Genomic DNA, 12,436 nt, shown 5'->3' with positions numbered 1-12,436 from the left:
AATCCAACAGGGCGCGGCGCTTCGGGAAACCCGCAATCTAACAGTACGGTGTCAATCAACGGTCATGTCAAAAACCCCCGCGGAACCACTTCGAGCGAGGGCAGCGTCTCCGCCATCTAGCGACGTCTTCGGCACCAGGTGACTTTGTCGAACTGGTCCCTCGGAGGGCAAATGTTGGGGCGAAGGCAAAGACGCCACCCTTCGCTCGAGGCCTTCGCTGCAGTCGCTGGTCCGATGGAGACAAAACGGGCAAGGACACCCTTCGCCTGATTCGGCGCCAGGCGAAGGCCTGAGACGTCGTCATCCCACCGTGCAGCCTCGTCCTGCTCAGAGGCCCACGTGTGATCCGACCCATTGTAACGGGCCCTGCGTGGCCGCCGCGTGTTACGGGCCTAATTTGTAAAGGCATTCCTGTAATTACAGTCTGTAACCCCGCTTTATGGGAATATTCTGGGGATAACCTAGGTGGCTGAGGGCACATGCGTCCTTAACATAAGGCGCTGGGCGCTCAGACACCTATAAATACCCCCGCACAGTGCCCGTGAGAGGCCAGATTAACAGAGCTATTGCCCACACGCGCGAGAGCCCTGCTTACGTCATTGCTCACCCTTGTTGGATCCCCTTGCAACTGAGAGCAAGTTCCAACAAGTACTACAGTCCATGCTGATGTGCACCCACTGCTTAGGACCAACGAAAACTAATTACGGTACTGTATGTTGTGTCCGTAAAAGCAGGACAGCGAGTCGTGTCGTGTCAAGTCATACAAACTACTAGTACATGGTGAATTGTCCTCCTGGACCTGGAGCCGTGCCTGCCTAGGCTAGTGCCTATTCTGGTCTCCTGGTTTTCTATGATGTACTACAAACATGCAAACAAAATGTCAGAATTGAACGAGATAAGACGTATTCACATTTTTTGGGGGAGATAGGGCGTCGCTGTTTGCAGGTTTCATATGTCACATGTGGTCTGGGCCAATGGGCTGCGGCTATCGTCGTTAGATGATTTCTGCACGTTTGCAAAACTGCGATCTCTAATTCTATCTCTAGCAATGTCCTTTAAATTTTATACTATAAGTGCTAATTTAGAAACCTTATTTTTCCAACGAATCCTTATTTTTAAAGAAAATTAGTTCATTTTTTCTTAAAAAAATAGGAATCCCTTGAAAAAATGGTGCTCCCAAACTTACTCTAAAATAATATTCTCTGTCATTTGCAGTTCTCTCTAAAAGATTATGTTCTTTATATCTCTACCGACTCAAGCAACGTTTTCTAAATTTCATCATCTATAACATACCAACTATATAAATACAATTAATTCTCTTACTTCGTACTTCTAGTCGATGATGGTGGTCCAATTTGCGTTACACGCCTGATACTGGCTGTTGCAGGACTTCTCCAGGAATAGTTTACGCTCGATTGCCTCTATATTTTAGTGTGCTCTTTATCGGTTGTTGTTGAACACAAAACTAAGCTTGGGAACCGATATATTTGGAGTTCAATACCATTTACAGTTTGTTGTTGGAGAGAGACTAAGTTCCTTATGGAAAGTTTTAATTAATCACTATTTTTTCTAAGGGTTCAAATGTATTCAGGTTTACTCTATATTATATTTTGATATAATCGTGTAGAAACTCGCCTTTCCTTTGGGTAACTTGTTCAAGGTCAAGTAGATTTGCTCTTCAAATGCGTGCTCTACCAAAATTGGAGGTGAACTGACGATCAAATCATATTTGAGTCTCATGGACCTCTTACTTTAAACATGATCGATCCCAAGTGATGCCGATTAATAAGAAAATTATGTATAGGCTTGCAGAAGGTATTACAATGTATACCGAGTGGATGAGTGAAACCATGCTTGTTGCCTTGATTGCATATCGATATCCCCGCATGCATACTTATATTATACCTTGTCACATTAACAACACGAATGTGAAATGATGCCAGAGCTTAGTGGTTTGTGCTGGTGCTTGCTACCATGGTTGGTAGACTGATAACTGAGCTATGTCGTGGTGACATCTCAAGTTGTTGTTGATATGGTTATGGCTGCTTTGGTGAGCCATAAGGACCATATGTTATATGTTGTGGTGCCATCTCACCTAACTTATTTTTTGTATGATCACATGAGCTTGTACGAGCAAGCGTTATCATAATCCCACTGGTTGGCCTGGTAGTCGTCCACGTCAGATCAGTTTTGGAAGGTAGATCAGTTTTGGGTTAGAGACCTAGGAGTGGTTAGGACCCGAGGATTTGTAGGTGACTAGTTTAGGTTGAGCCACGGCTGGGTGTCGGCTATGATGGGGTCATCTTGGGACGAAGACATGTGTACAACGTACAACCTCTGCAAAGTATACAATCCATTCGAATGGTTCGTGTCCTCGGCATAAGACATGTTACGGTATGGACACTCCAACTAGTTGATCTACCCTTTGACTATGGATGGTGGTCGTGGGTCTTACGTTTAGTTTGCACTCATTAAGCAATGCTATATTTAATACATAACAATTGATCTTGCATATGTAATGTAACTCCCTCCATGTAGGGGCAAGGTGGGAATTGCCCTTTGTACTCACATGTTGATGATTTGTTGCAGTGGATCCTGACTTTGTGCCCGACGAGTAGCGTGTTCCTACATCCAAGTTTTCCTATGGTGCCATTATGATGTAGCAGCCGTCATGACGGCAAAGAGCTCACATCGCGTTCTTCGTCGCCGTTGTTTTATTTCTAGTTTATGTTATCGTTTTATTAGAGTGTACTGAATAAAAGTCTTGCATGTCTATGGCACCACTTGAGCATGGGATTGGAAATTTATATTCTAGTATATCAGTGCATGTTTAGTTTCGGTCATTAGACTAGGATGCTTCACTTGGACTCTGTCTTATCACATGATCATTATCCTTACCTACTTGATGCAGCAATATCATACACCTCCTTTGATGGCTCCTATATCTTCTTAGCACCACGAATTGAATCCCAAGACGACACGGCTCATCACCCGATCCCCTGTCAAGGTCTTATACATAAATGTGTTTCAGGTAGCCCTGGTATATACATCTTTTACGTCGACCAATTAATGATGACCGATCTGGCTCTAATGTGATAGGTACCAATCAGTTGAACCCAATGAGGTTGAAACCAAATCAATCCGTATCGGCCGATGCATCGGCCACATACGCGGTCAGTATGTCACATGCTAATATTTTGATCTGAGGAAGTAGTTTTGTGGGCTTCATTTTCATGAAGCAAATGCAATTGTGAAGTTAATGTTATTTTGTAAAATATTTGGGGAAACGATTTTTTCGGAGCAGAGAGAAAATTGAGAGAAACTACTAGTATTTTTAGCTTCATTAAGTGTTAGAGAACTGTGCATACAAAGGAGCTGAAAAACAATCGGGCCATTTGATAAGAGAAGTTAAAAGTAGCCACTGAAAAATAATCGGATAGGAAAGGAATACCAAGCACACCCTTCGAATGGTCAGAGTAGAGTCATCTGTTCTCTATCCCTTCACGATCTGTATCAATCCGAAGCGTGTACTATGTGGTACGAAAAATAGCCACTGAAACCTCTAATCCTAGGTGAGGACAAGGGTTTTCTGTTTCAAAAAACGCAGCACGTTCCGATGGTCAGGACTGGCTATTCACGAGGAGTAACTAGAATCACGGTACTCGTGATACGCACGGCGCAACGAGAAATGGAACAACTAACCGTCAAAAGTTTTTGCCGGACCAATGAACACGTACGAGGTCCACGATTTAAGATCGCGGGAAACAAAACCAGTCAGTCAGTCCAGGCGGGACGGGAGCGGAAACATAGGGGAAGCAAACGCAAAAAAAAAAAGGCGAGGATCGGAGGATGGATGGGGAAAGAAAGAAAGAAAGAAAGAGAGAGGAGGGCGCACACTTTTTAACCTTTTTTATGTTGCACGCATCCAGGGACCATGGCAGTGGTAGAGAGAGAAAGAAAGAAAGGGAAGGCGGGGGGAGGCCGGCCAAGGCACCACCACACCACCACCCGACGAATTCAAGCATGAGGCCGCAGAGCGCAGAGCAGGGCTGCCGCCGCTGCCGCTGAGGAGCGGCTACAGAGTGCTATACCTATTACACAGCGGCAACAGGCAGGCAGGTGCGTGCAGGCACACCGCTCCTCGCTGTTCCGCGCCCACCCGCACAAGCAAGCGCCGCCACCGCCACCACCGAGAAGGAACCGCCTCGCGCCCCAGATCTCGCCGCCAGGGGTCGCGCGAGTAGGTACATGAGGGCGGCGCCCTTCAGTGCCGACGGGAACGGGGCGGGGACCATAGAGGCGCTGCTTTGGCCGCACGGGAAGGGCGGCGGCGGAGGGCACCTGCTGTTGGAGCCGACGTCGGTGCTGGACTGCAGACGGAGCCCGAGCCCGCCGTACTCGACATCGACGCTGTCTTCGTCCCTGGGCGGCGCCGCGGGGGACTCCTTTTCCGGCGTGGCGGCGGTTTCGGAGAACAGCGCCGCCGCCGCCGCCGAAGCCACCAAATGGGCGGCGCCAGGCGAGCACGGCAGCGGCGGCGGCGGCGGCGGAAGCGGTGGGGGGAGGAAGGAGGAGTGGCCCGGCGGTGACCTACCGCCCATACCGGGGGCCCTGGACATCGGTTTCGTCGGGGAGGAGGGCTGGGATGCCATGCTCGGCGACGCCGCGGCGGCGGCCGGGCAGGACCAGACATTCCTCAACTGGATCATGGCCGCGCCGGGCGACATGGAGCCGCCGCCGCCGCCGCCGCCGCTCCTCGGTAATGCCGCCGGCTTCGGGTTCCCGGCACCGGACCCGCTCGGGTTCTCCCTGCAGCATCACCCCGGTGGCGGCGGCGCCTCGGCCGGGGCGCTGGCCTCCGACCTGTCGTCCCCAGGCGCAAGGTCGCTCAGCGGCAGCAGCGGTAGCGGCAGCAAGGCCACTTCCACTTTCGGCCTCCTACCAACCGAGGCGGTGCTTCAGCCGCCGCCGCCGCCGGCGGCCACGACCATGCGTTTCCACGACGGTGCCGACATAAAGCCCCCGCTTCTGGGAGTCCCGTCGGCAGGTCTACTTCATCAACACCAGACGCTGCCGGCGGCCTCCTTCTTCATGCCGCTCCCCTCCTTCCCCGACCATCAGCACCAGCCACATCTCCCGCCCCCGCCGAAGCGCCACCACTCTATGCCCGACAACCTGTTCCTCCTCCAAAACCAGCTCCAGCCGCCGCCGTCGCAGGGTCTACCATTCCCGCCACTGCATACCACCACGCCCTTCCAGCTCCAGCCACCACTGCAACCGCCGCGGGGAGCGATGAAAACAACCCCGGCGGCGCAGCAACATCAACAGCTCCTGGACGAGCTTGCTGCGGCGGCAATGGCGGCTGAGGTCGGCAACTCCATCGGCGCGCGAGAGATATTGGCGCGGCTCAATCAGCAGCTTCCCCCAATCGGGAAGCCTTTACTCCGCTCCGCTTCCTACCTCAGGGAGGCCCTCCTCCTCGCGCTCACCGACGGCCACCAAGGCTCCACTCGCGTAACCTCCCCGCTCGACGTCGCCCTCAAGCTCGGTGCATACAAGTCTTTCTCCGACCTCTCGCCTGTGCTCCAGTTCGCCAATTTTACGGCCACACAGGCGCTTCTTGACGAGATCGCCTCAACAACTTCGTCTTGTATCCGCATCATTGATTTCGACCTTGGTGTTGGCGGCCAGTGGGCTTCCTTCTTGCAGGAGCTCGCATACCGCCGTGGAACTGGGAACGGTCCCCTGCCAATGTTGAAGCTCACAGCCTTCGTGTCAAGTGCTTCCCACCACCCGCTTGAGCTGCATCTTACTCGGGAGAACCTGTCGCAATTTGCTGTGGACCTTGGCATTCCATTTGAGTTCACTGCCATCAATCTCGATGCGTTTGATCCCGCAGAGCTCATTGCTCCTAGCGCCGATGAGGTTGTCGCTGTTTGCCTCCCCGTTGGTTGCTCTGCACGCACGCCACCGCTCCCGATGTTGCTTCAGTTGGTGAAACAGCTTGCTCCTAAGATTGTTGTGGCTATTGACCACGGCAGTGACCGGGGTGACCTCCCGTTTTCGCAGCACTTCATGAATTGCTTCCAGTCCTGTATGTTCCTTCTCGACTCACTCGATGCTGCTGGCACCAATGCGGATGCTGCCAGTAAGATCGAGAGGTTTCTGATCCAACCGAGAGTAGAGGATGCAGTGCTTGGCCGTCGGAAGGCTGAAAAGGCAATGGCTTGGCGGGCAGTTTTTACATCGGCTGGGTTTGCTCCAGTGCCACTCAGCAACCTTGCAGAGGCACAAGCTGACTGCCTCTTGAAGCGGGTGCAGGTCCGAGGATTCCATGTGGAGAAGTGTGGAATGGGTCTAGCACTGTACTGGCAGCGGGGCGAGCTCGTGTCTGTCTCGGCGTGGCGGTGCTGATCATAGCAACCTCATCCGTCAACCATCGTCGTCGTCGCGCCTACACTATTCGCAGGCATGTTTAACTCCGGTAATATGCGTTTTATCTTGCAAACATTGCAAAGAAACTATTGTCATGGTTGTTCCACGCCTCTGATTGCTTTACTGCTGTTTTTGGAGTATTAGCTAGGCCTAATGAATGTTGCAATCTTGGTGTGGGTGTCCCCCTACAATGTAACATGTTGGTACTAGGGTCTCAACGCTGTTCGTGCTCTCTTCTTGGTTAGCCGGAGGCTACTTTGGCGTATTTGTGGCAATGGTGTTCGTTATTTTACTAGGTAAATCAGATGAAGACTGACATATGAACTGAAATGGTTGGGCATTTTTTTTCTTTCTTGGCTTCATATCCATGGTTGATGTATGGATTTCTAAAGCGTGGATCATGGATCATGCTGATGCTGTTGCTGCATTAGAGACTTGCATCATGCGATGCAGAATCAGTGCTCTGAAATTTCGATTGAGGCATCTGGTGATGAGATGAGGCGTCCTCAGTTTAAATTGCAGCTACCATTAGAGTTATTTTTTTACATATATAAACCGCCGTTATAAGAATTGAAGCTGATTTGCGTGTGATAGAGGAAACACTTTTGGCCGTGGAACATTCTGTATGCCTGGCACTTAATACAAGCTAGATGACTTTGGAACGGAAGGCATATGGCATGGTGAACACCTGTGTTTCTGTTTTAAGAAACGGAGAATTTGAAGTTTGCAAACCGTACTGGCTTATTTTGCCAAACAACTGAGTCCGATATATGGAATATTGGGGGTTTACAGGTCATGCTGTTCTCTTTCCACGCAACACACCAGGCTAAAAATATATAGCACGGTGAGACGACGATATGCTATTTTGTTCCGACCTGTAATAAACTGCCTATATGGTTTGAAATCTTCGTAGACAAGCTTGCTGCTAGGGGATGAAGTCTTTTCTGTTTCAAGTAGAGGACAACATGAATTTTAGGCAGAAGCCATGGTGGTTGTCTTCGCTGCACTCTGCCCTTCCTGTTTTCTATTGCTGAATCATAGCGGCTCTCTACCGGTGTGCAAATTCACAATAGTGCCTGCGTCATACGCAAGAATTCGTTGTTCGCAAGTGGCACTTGAGAACGCCGGTCAAGCTCAAACAGCTGGAAATTGTATGGTTTTGTCGACACACACGTATATATGATAGTCTGTGTCCCTGTGTGTATAGCGACTCCCGGCTTCCCCTTTTTTTTTCATTGATTCATTCATTCAGGCATGCATCATGCTTTAGGAAAAGGAGTGTCGTAATCAACTTTACGGTTTCTCCCTACCAGTGTAGTAGCAAGCAGTTGAAAATATACCAGCAAAAAGAAAAAGGCCCCAAAACCCTTCTTTGCGCGATATTTATAATAGGGGAAATAACTCTTCAACTAATTGTTGGTTGAACTGTTAAATCTGTCCTGAAAGAGAGAGAGAGAGAGCAACCGACCTGCAACAGCACTCCTCCAGTGCTGCTATCCGCTTGCCATGCCAAGCACAGCAATTTGCTTTGCATCTGTGGTAATCTGGTTACCACACGCCGCTTTATGCCCAGACACGGACTTGCGCCTGCCTTGTCGTCCGCCATTACAGGATAGCCACAGTCAAATGCTTGTCACCCTCGCAAATGGAAACCCCCCCTTTGTTCCTTGCCCCTGATCTGTTTCACACGCAGCTCTCGGGTCCTGGCCCTACCGGCACTGCTCCTCCTCCTCCATGCGCTGGTGCAGCAGAGGGCTGGGCATTCGGTTTTTTTCTAAACTTCGGTTCGGTTTTTCGGTTTTAAAAAACTTCGGTTTTTCAAACATTAGAAACCGTTCGGTTTTCTAGAAAATGAAAAACCGAAAAGTTCGGTTTCGGTTTTTTACTTCGGTTTTTCGGTAAAAACCGAATACCAAACTTATAATCAAGACAATACATACAACAAGTTTACATGATAGGTTACATATAATTTTAAAAAGTAAAAATTATATAGGTACAAATATTTAGATATACATCATACATCACATACAAATAAGTGAATAACAATTTAATTATATCACACAATTAGTTCACATAATCGAATAGTCAAATTTGAGAATTGATAAAGTTTGGTATTCGGTTTTTTCGGTTCGGTATACGGTGAAAACCGATTACGATACCGAAAACCGAACTTCTTAGATACAAAAACCGAAACCGAACCGAACTACCAAAAAAACCGAAATTTCGGTTCGGTTCGGTACGGTTCGGTTCGGTTTTCGGTTTATGGTAAAAATGTGCCCACCCCTAAGTGCAGCTGTAGCGTCTGCGTACAAATCTACGGGCCCGCCCGATGACCGCCGGACCGCGGGGACGGCAACCACGGAGCACCCGCGATCGAGTGGCGGCCGGCCGGCCCCACTGGCCGTGTGGTCCAAGCGCTGTCCCTTCGCCAATAAATAACTCGCACTTGCGCTGTACTACTACCGCGCCCTGTTCGCGATTAAATTGGGCATCGGCACTTGGGCAGCAGGTTACAGACAGTACACCCGCGCTTTTATTTCCGATGATTATTTCGTGGCTTGAGACCTCCCTCATCACATGGCCCGTGTCCCCCCCTGCGGCCCTGCCTGCTGGCGGTGGGGCGAGGACGAGGAGCCCTGTTCTGTTCACGCCTCGGCGTCGTCATCTCCTGCGCTCTGATTGGCATTGGCCCCCCTCTCTCGCGGCTCCACGCAGACGCATGCACCACCAGTTTCATCACAGGCTGCTGGCTGTTTGTTTTCTTTTGAAGCTTGCAAACAAATCTATGATTTGAAAAACGCTAAGGGCTCCTTTGGATGCTGCATTCCCCACAGGGATCCCGGCCCAAACCGCGGGGGAGATGAGACCCGTGCCTTTTTTTCACTATTTATCCCGGGCTGCCTTTTGGATGATGTGTGGGCCAAAAATGTCCCGGGCCTTTTCACTCTATCCACGTTGATCCACGGGGATGAAAAAAAACGTCTCCAGGCTCGTGTTTCTCGTTCCCTTCTCTAGCTCGACCTCCGTGTTTCGTGTTTCTCCTCCACAAGTCCGTGTTTCGCCATGGCGGCTAGGGTTTACGCTACCAGCGCCAGCCATCACCGCACACTCCTCCATCGCTAGGAAACACGCCCACGCCGCTCGCCGCTCCTCTCCACTCGTCGCGATCTGTAGCAAGTCGAGAGCGTAGCAGAATTTTCAGCCCCTCTCCACTCGACGCAATCTACAGCAAATCCGAAGCGTAGCAGAAGTTTCAGATCCTCTCCGTTCGACACAGTCTGCGGCAAATCTGTGGCATAGGAGAAGTTTTAGGTACATCAACTTCTTCGTTCTCGCGGATGTTCTAGTACATTCTTTAGCAGAAGTTTCAGCCGACAACGCCTAATTAGCATGGGCCAAGCAGACCTTAATGCAGCCGCCGCTCTTCAGGCCTAGCCAGAGTCTATGCGTCTAAAGTGCTTCATCTTTATATCTATCTACAAATGTCAGCTCCTCTTGGTATTTCAAACGTTATTGGTGAAACGAATAGTAGGAGCACTAGCAAGTTTTAAATGAAAGGAAGGAGCAAGTTTTATGTCTGCAAAATGTACCTTTATCATGCCAAACAAATTAATAGTTGGATACCTCCTATTCTGATCGTACTTGAGGACAACCCCATGCAATGAAATGTTTTAGACATTTCAAAACATCATCTGATATATTTATCTGGGTCTATACTTTTTGTCGTAAAAATTCTTTTGTGTTGTTCGACCACGACTGATAATATGTTATTGTAAACTCACTTCTCAATTAATATGCAGTGATCAGCAGACGACAGTGCTCCCTGACGCTGGGATTTCGCTCAGAACAGAAGCTACCACGGTAACTCACTTCTCAATATGGTAATTAATTCATCAGTTTATCTGTTTACCTGTTTATCTGTTTATCACTTACTATTTTTAATACTATAACTAAGTTATGTACTATTTGCAACTCTTAGATAATGGGATCTAGTGACAAGATTATGGAATATCGAAAGGAAAAAATTAGGAAATTCATGCAATTACAACAAAAAGAAGACGATGAATTGTTTTTTGTAATAGTTCCTGCCATACTTCAGTGCCTTAATGATGAGAAAAGGCCAGTTCATACTTCTGAATATACTGGTGCTAAAAAGATGAAGGAAATTCTAGAGGGGCATGAGAGTTGGTGTAAGTCAGAGTTTCGTATGGAGCCCGAGATTTTAAGGCAACATGCAACTATCTTAGGCAACATGCAACATGAGAGTTGGTGTTTACAAGCTGATGGCTGCAGATGGTGCTTCATTTTTGGCTTCTTTGTATCTGGTTTTGAGACATTGTAGTGAAGGTTGACATGAGAAACTCTTGTATGAACTTTGGAATGGTTATCTTTGGACTGCCTTGTGACAATTTACCTTTTTATGTACTTCGGATTTATATGGAATATTTTCGTTTGATGCATGTACTTCGGATTTGTATGAATATTTTTATCCTTGCTAATAATTTTATGTATTGCCGCAACAATTTATATTTCTATGTTTTCTGAATTTTCTATTTTTTATTGGTCGGGATTTTAATCCCTATCCCTCCCAAATAGATATTGGGTAAAATTACCTCTAGAGGGTTCTAATCACCTAGTGGGGCAGGGATGTCTGGTGTAGGGTGGAAATTCCCTTCGGGGTGTAAATACATGTGTATTTTCTTTCCAAGTATCCAAAGGAGCCCTAAAAGGCTCCATGTTACAGGTCTGATGGGGGGTTCGAGTTAGCTCTCTGTCATGTCTGCTGACGCATATACTATATATCCCCCCCCCCCCCCCCCCCCCCCTCTTAATTAATACGCTCATCCGTGGGACTAAACAAACTGCATGAGAACGTGCTATCCGATCATGAGGCTGACAGCTCCTTTTCTTTAAGCAAAAGATGATGGCGAGTCTTGGGTGGAGTATTTGTTTAAGCTGCCATGCACCCCTCTTGCTCCCTAACTTTTCCTACAGCCCCGGTGTTGTAAGCGCCCCGATTCGATCGTCGTCGGTCACTGGGCTGCCTGCTGCGTGTGCATTGCATGATTGCATCTGCTGCACTGTGTTGAGAAATACGCTACGTATTTTGCATATCTAATATGTTCACCTAAGATAATATATGAAAAGAGTATCATGAATCATTATTGTAAGACACACAACGTTGTATAAGAAAAGAAAGCGGTGGATATAGACTAGTAGCAGCAATATATTCACACGTGCTTCTCAACAAGCTTGTTACTCATGATCAACACCGTAATAACCACATTTGTGTCTATACGGTATCCACATATGCAAGGATGAAATGCGACGATATTGGTGTGCTAGCACCATACGTGTAGCGAGAGAAATGGCAACTATGTCTTGAACGACCGTGGCCCAAGCAAGAGAGGCGGATGCGGCTAAGATGAGTCCCTATTTTCTCTAGCATGTCAGTTGATAGCGTCCGGGAAGGACATACCCCCAGCACAGTGGCGGACCCAGCTGCTATGTTTAGAGTGTGCCAGAAAAAATATAAAAAAAAACAAACAAAAAATATGGATTATCAAGACTCGAAAACCTTGACTACCAAATTCAAGATATAACACTTACACCAATATGCTAACTACTCCTATGTAATCTTAGAGTGTGTCGTGGCCCATATGGACCACCCACTGGGTCCGCCTCTGCTCCAGCAGCCATCAAGACGTATTCAAAAATCTCGACATCAAAACCTAATACATGATCCACTGTGCTAATCTCACCACTCCCGGAGCACCAAGCCCTAGGGATAGAGAAGGAATAATATAAGGCTCTAGCAGCCTTAAAACCTAGAGTGATTGTTATTAGTTCAAAGCCTCTTGGGCCCACAATAAGCCTGAGTTCCGTGAGGCTCTCTTGCCCTAGGGCATTATGAAGAATAAGTGTTCTTGACAGTTTGGGCCCCAAAACACATGATTACACTTAGGCGTTGTCGACTATCTACTAGCCTTAAGATCCTTAA

The 12,436-nt window shown here is 48.2% G+C and overlaps 1 protein-coding gene and 1 long non-coding RNA gene across 2 annotated transcripts; both read left to right on the top strand.

Moving 5' to 3' along the window:
* The first annotated feature begins 4,021 nt into the window (after positions 1-4,021).
* LOC100382187 (Scarecrow-like protein 6) lies at positions 4,022-6,784 on the top strand. Its single transcript, NM_001174946.1, has one exon. It carries the CDS (start codon positions 4,249-4,251, stop codon positions 6,412-6,414), a length of 2,166 nt encoding a protein of 721 aa, NP_001168417.1. The 5' UTR covers positions 4,022-4,248; the 3' UTR covers positions 6,415-6,784.
* Positions 6,785-10,210: 3,426 nt separating this feature from the next.
* On the top strand, positions 10,211-10,856 carry LOC109944483 (uncharacterized). Its single transcript, XR_002267522.1, has 2 exons — positions 10,211-10,296; positions 10,415-10,856. It is a non-coding gene; the product is annotated as an uncharacterized lncRNA (long non-coding RNA).
* Positions 10,857-12,436: the final 1,580 nt, after the last annotated feature.

This window comes from Zea mays, chromosome 2 (genome assembly GCF_902167145.1).
Source record: "Zea mays cultivar B73 chromosome 2, Zm-B73-REFERENCE-NAM-5.0, whole genome shotgun sequence".
Classification (NCBI taxonomy): domain Eukaryota; kingdom Viridiplantae; phylum Streptophyta; class Magnoliopsida; order Poales; family Poaceae; genus Zea; species Zea mays.
The sequence above is the reverse complement of the archived record's forward strand: the minus strand, read 5'-3'. Positions and strand labels throughout refer to the sequence as shown.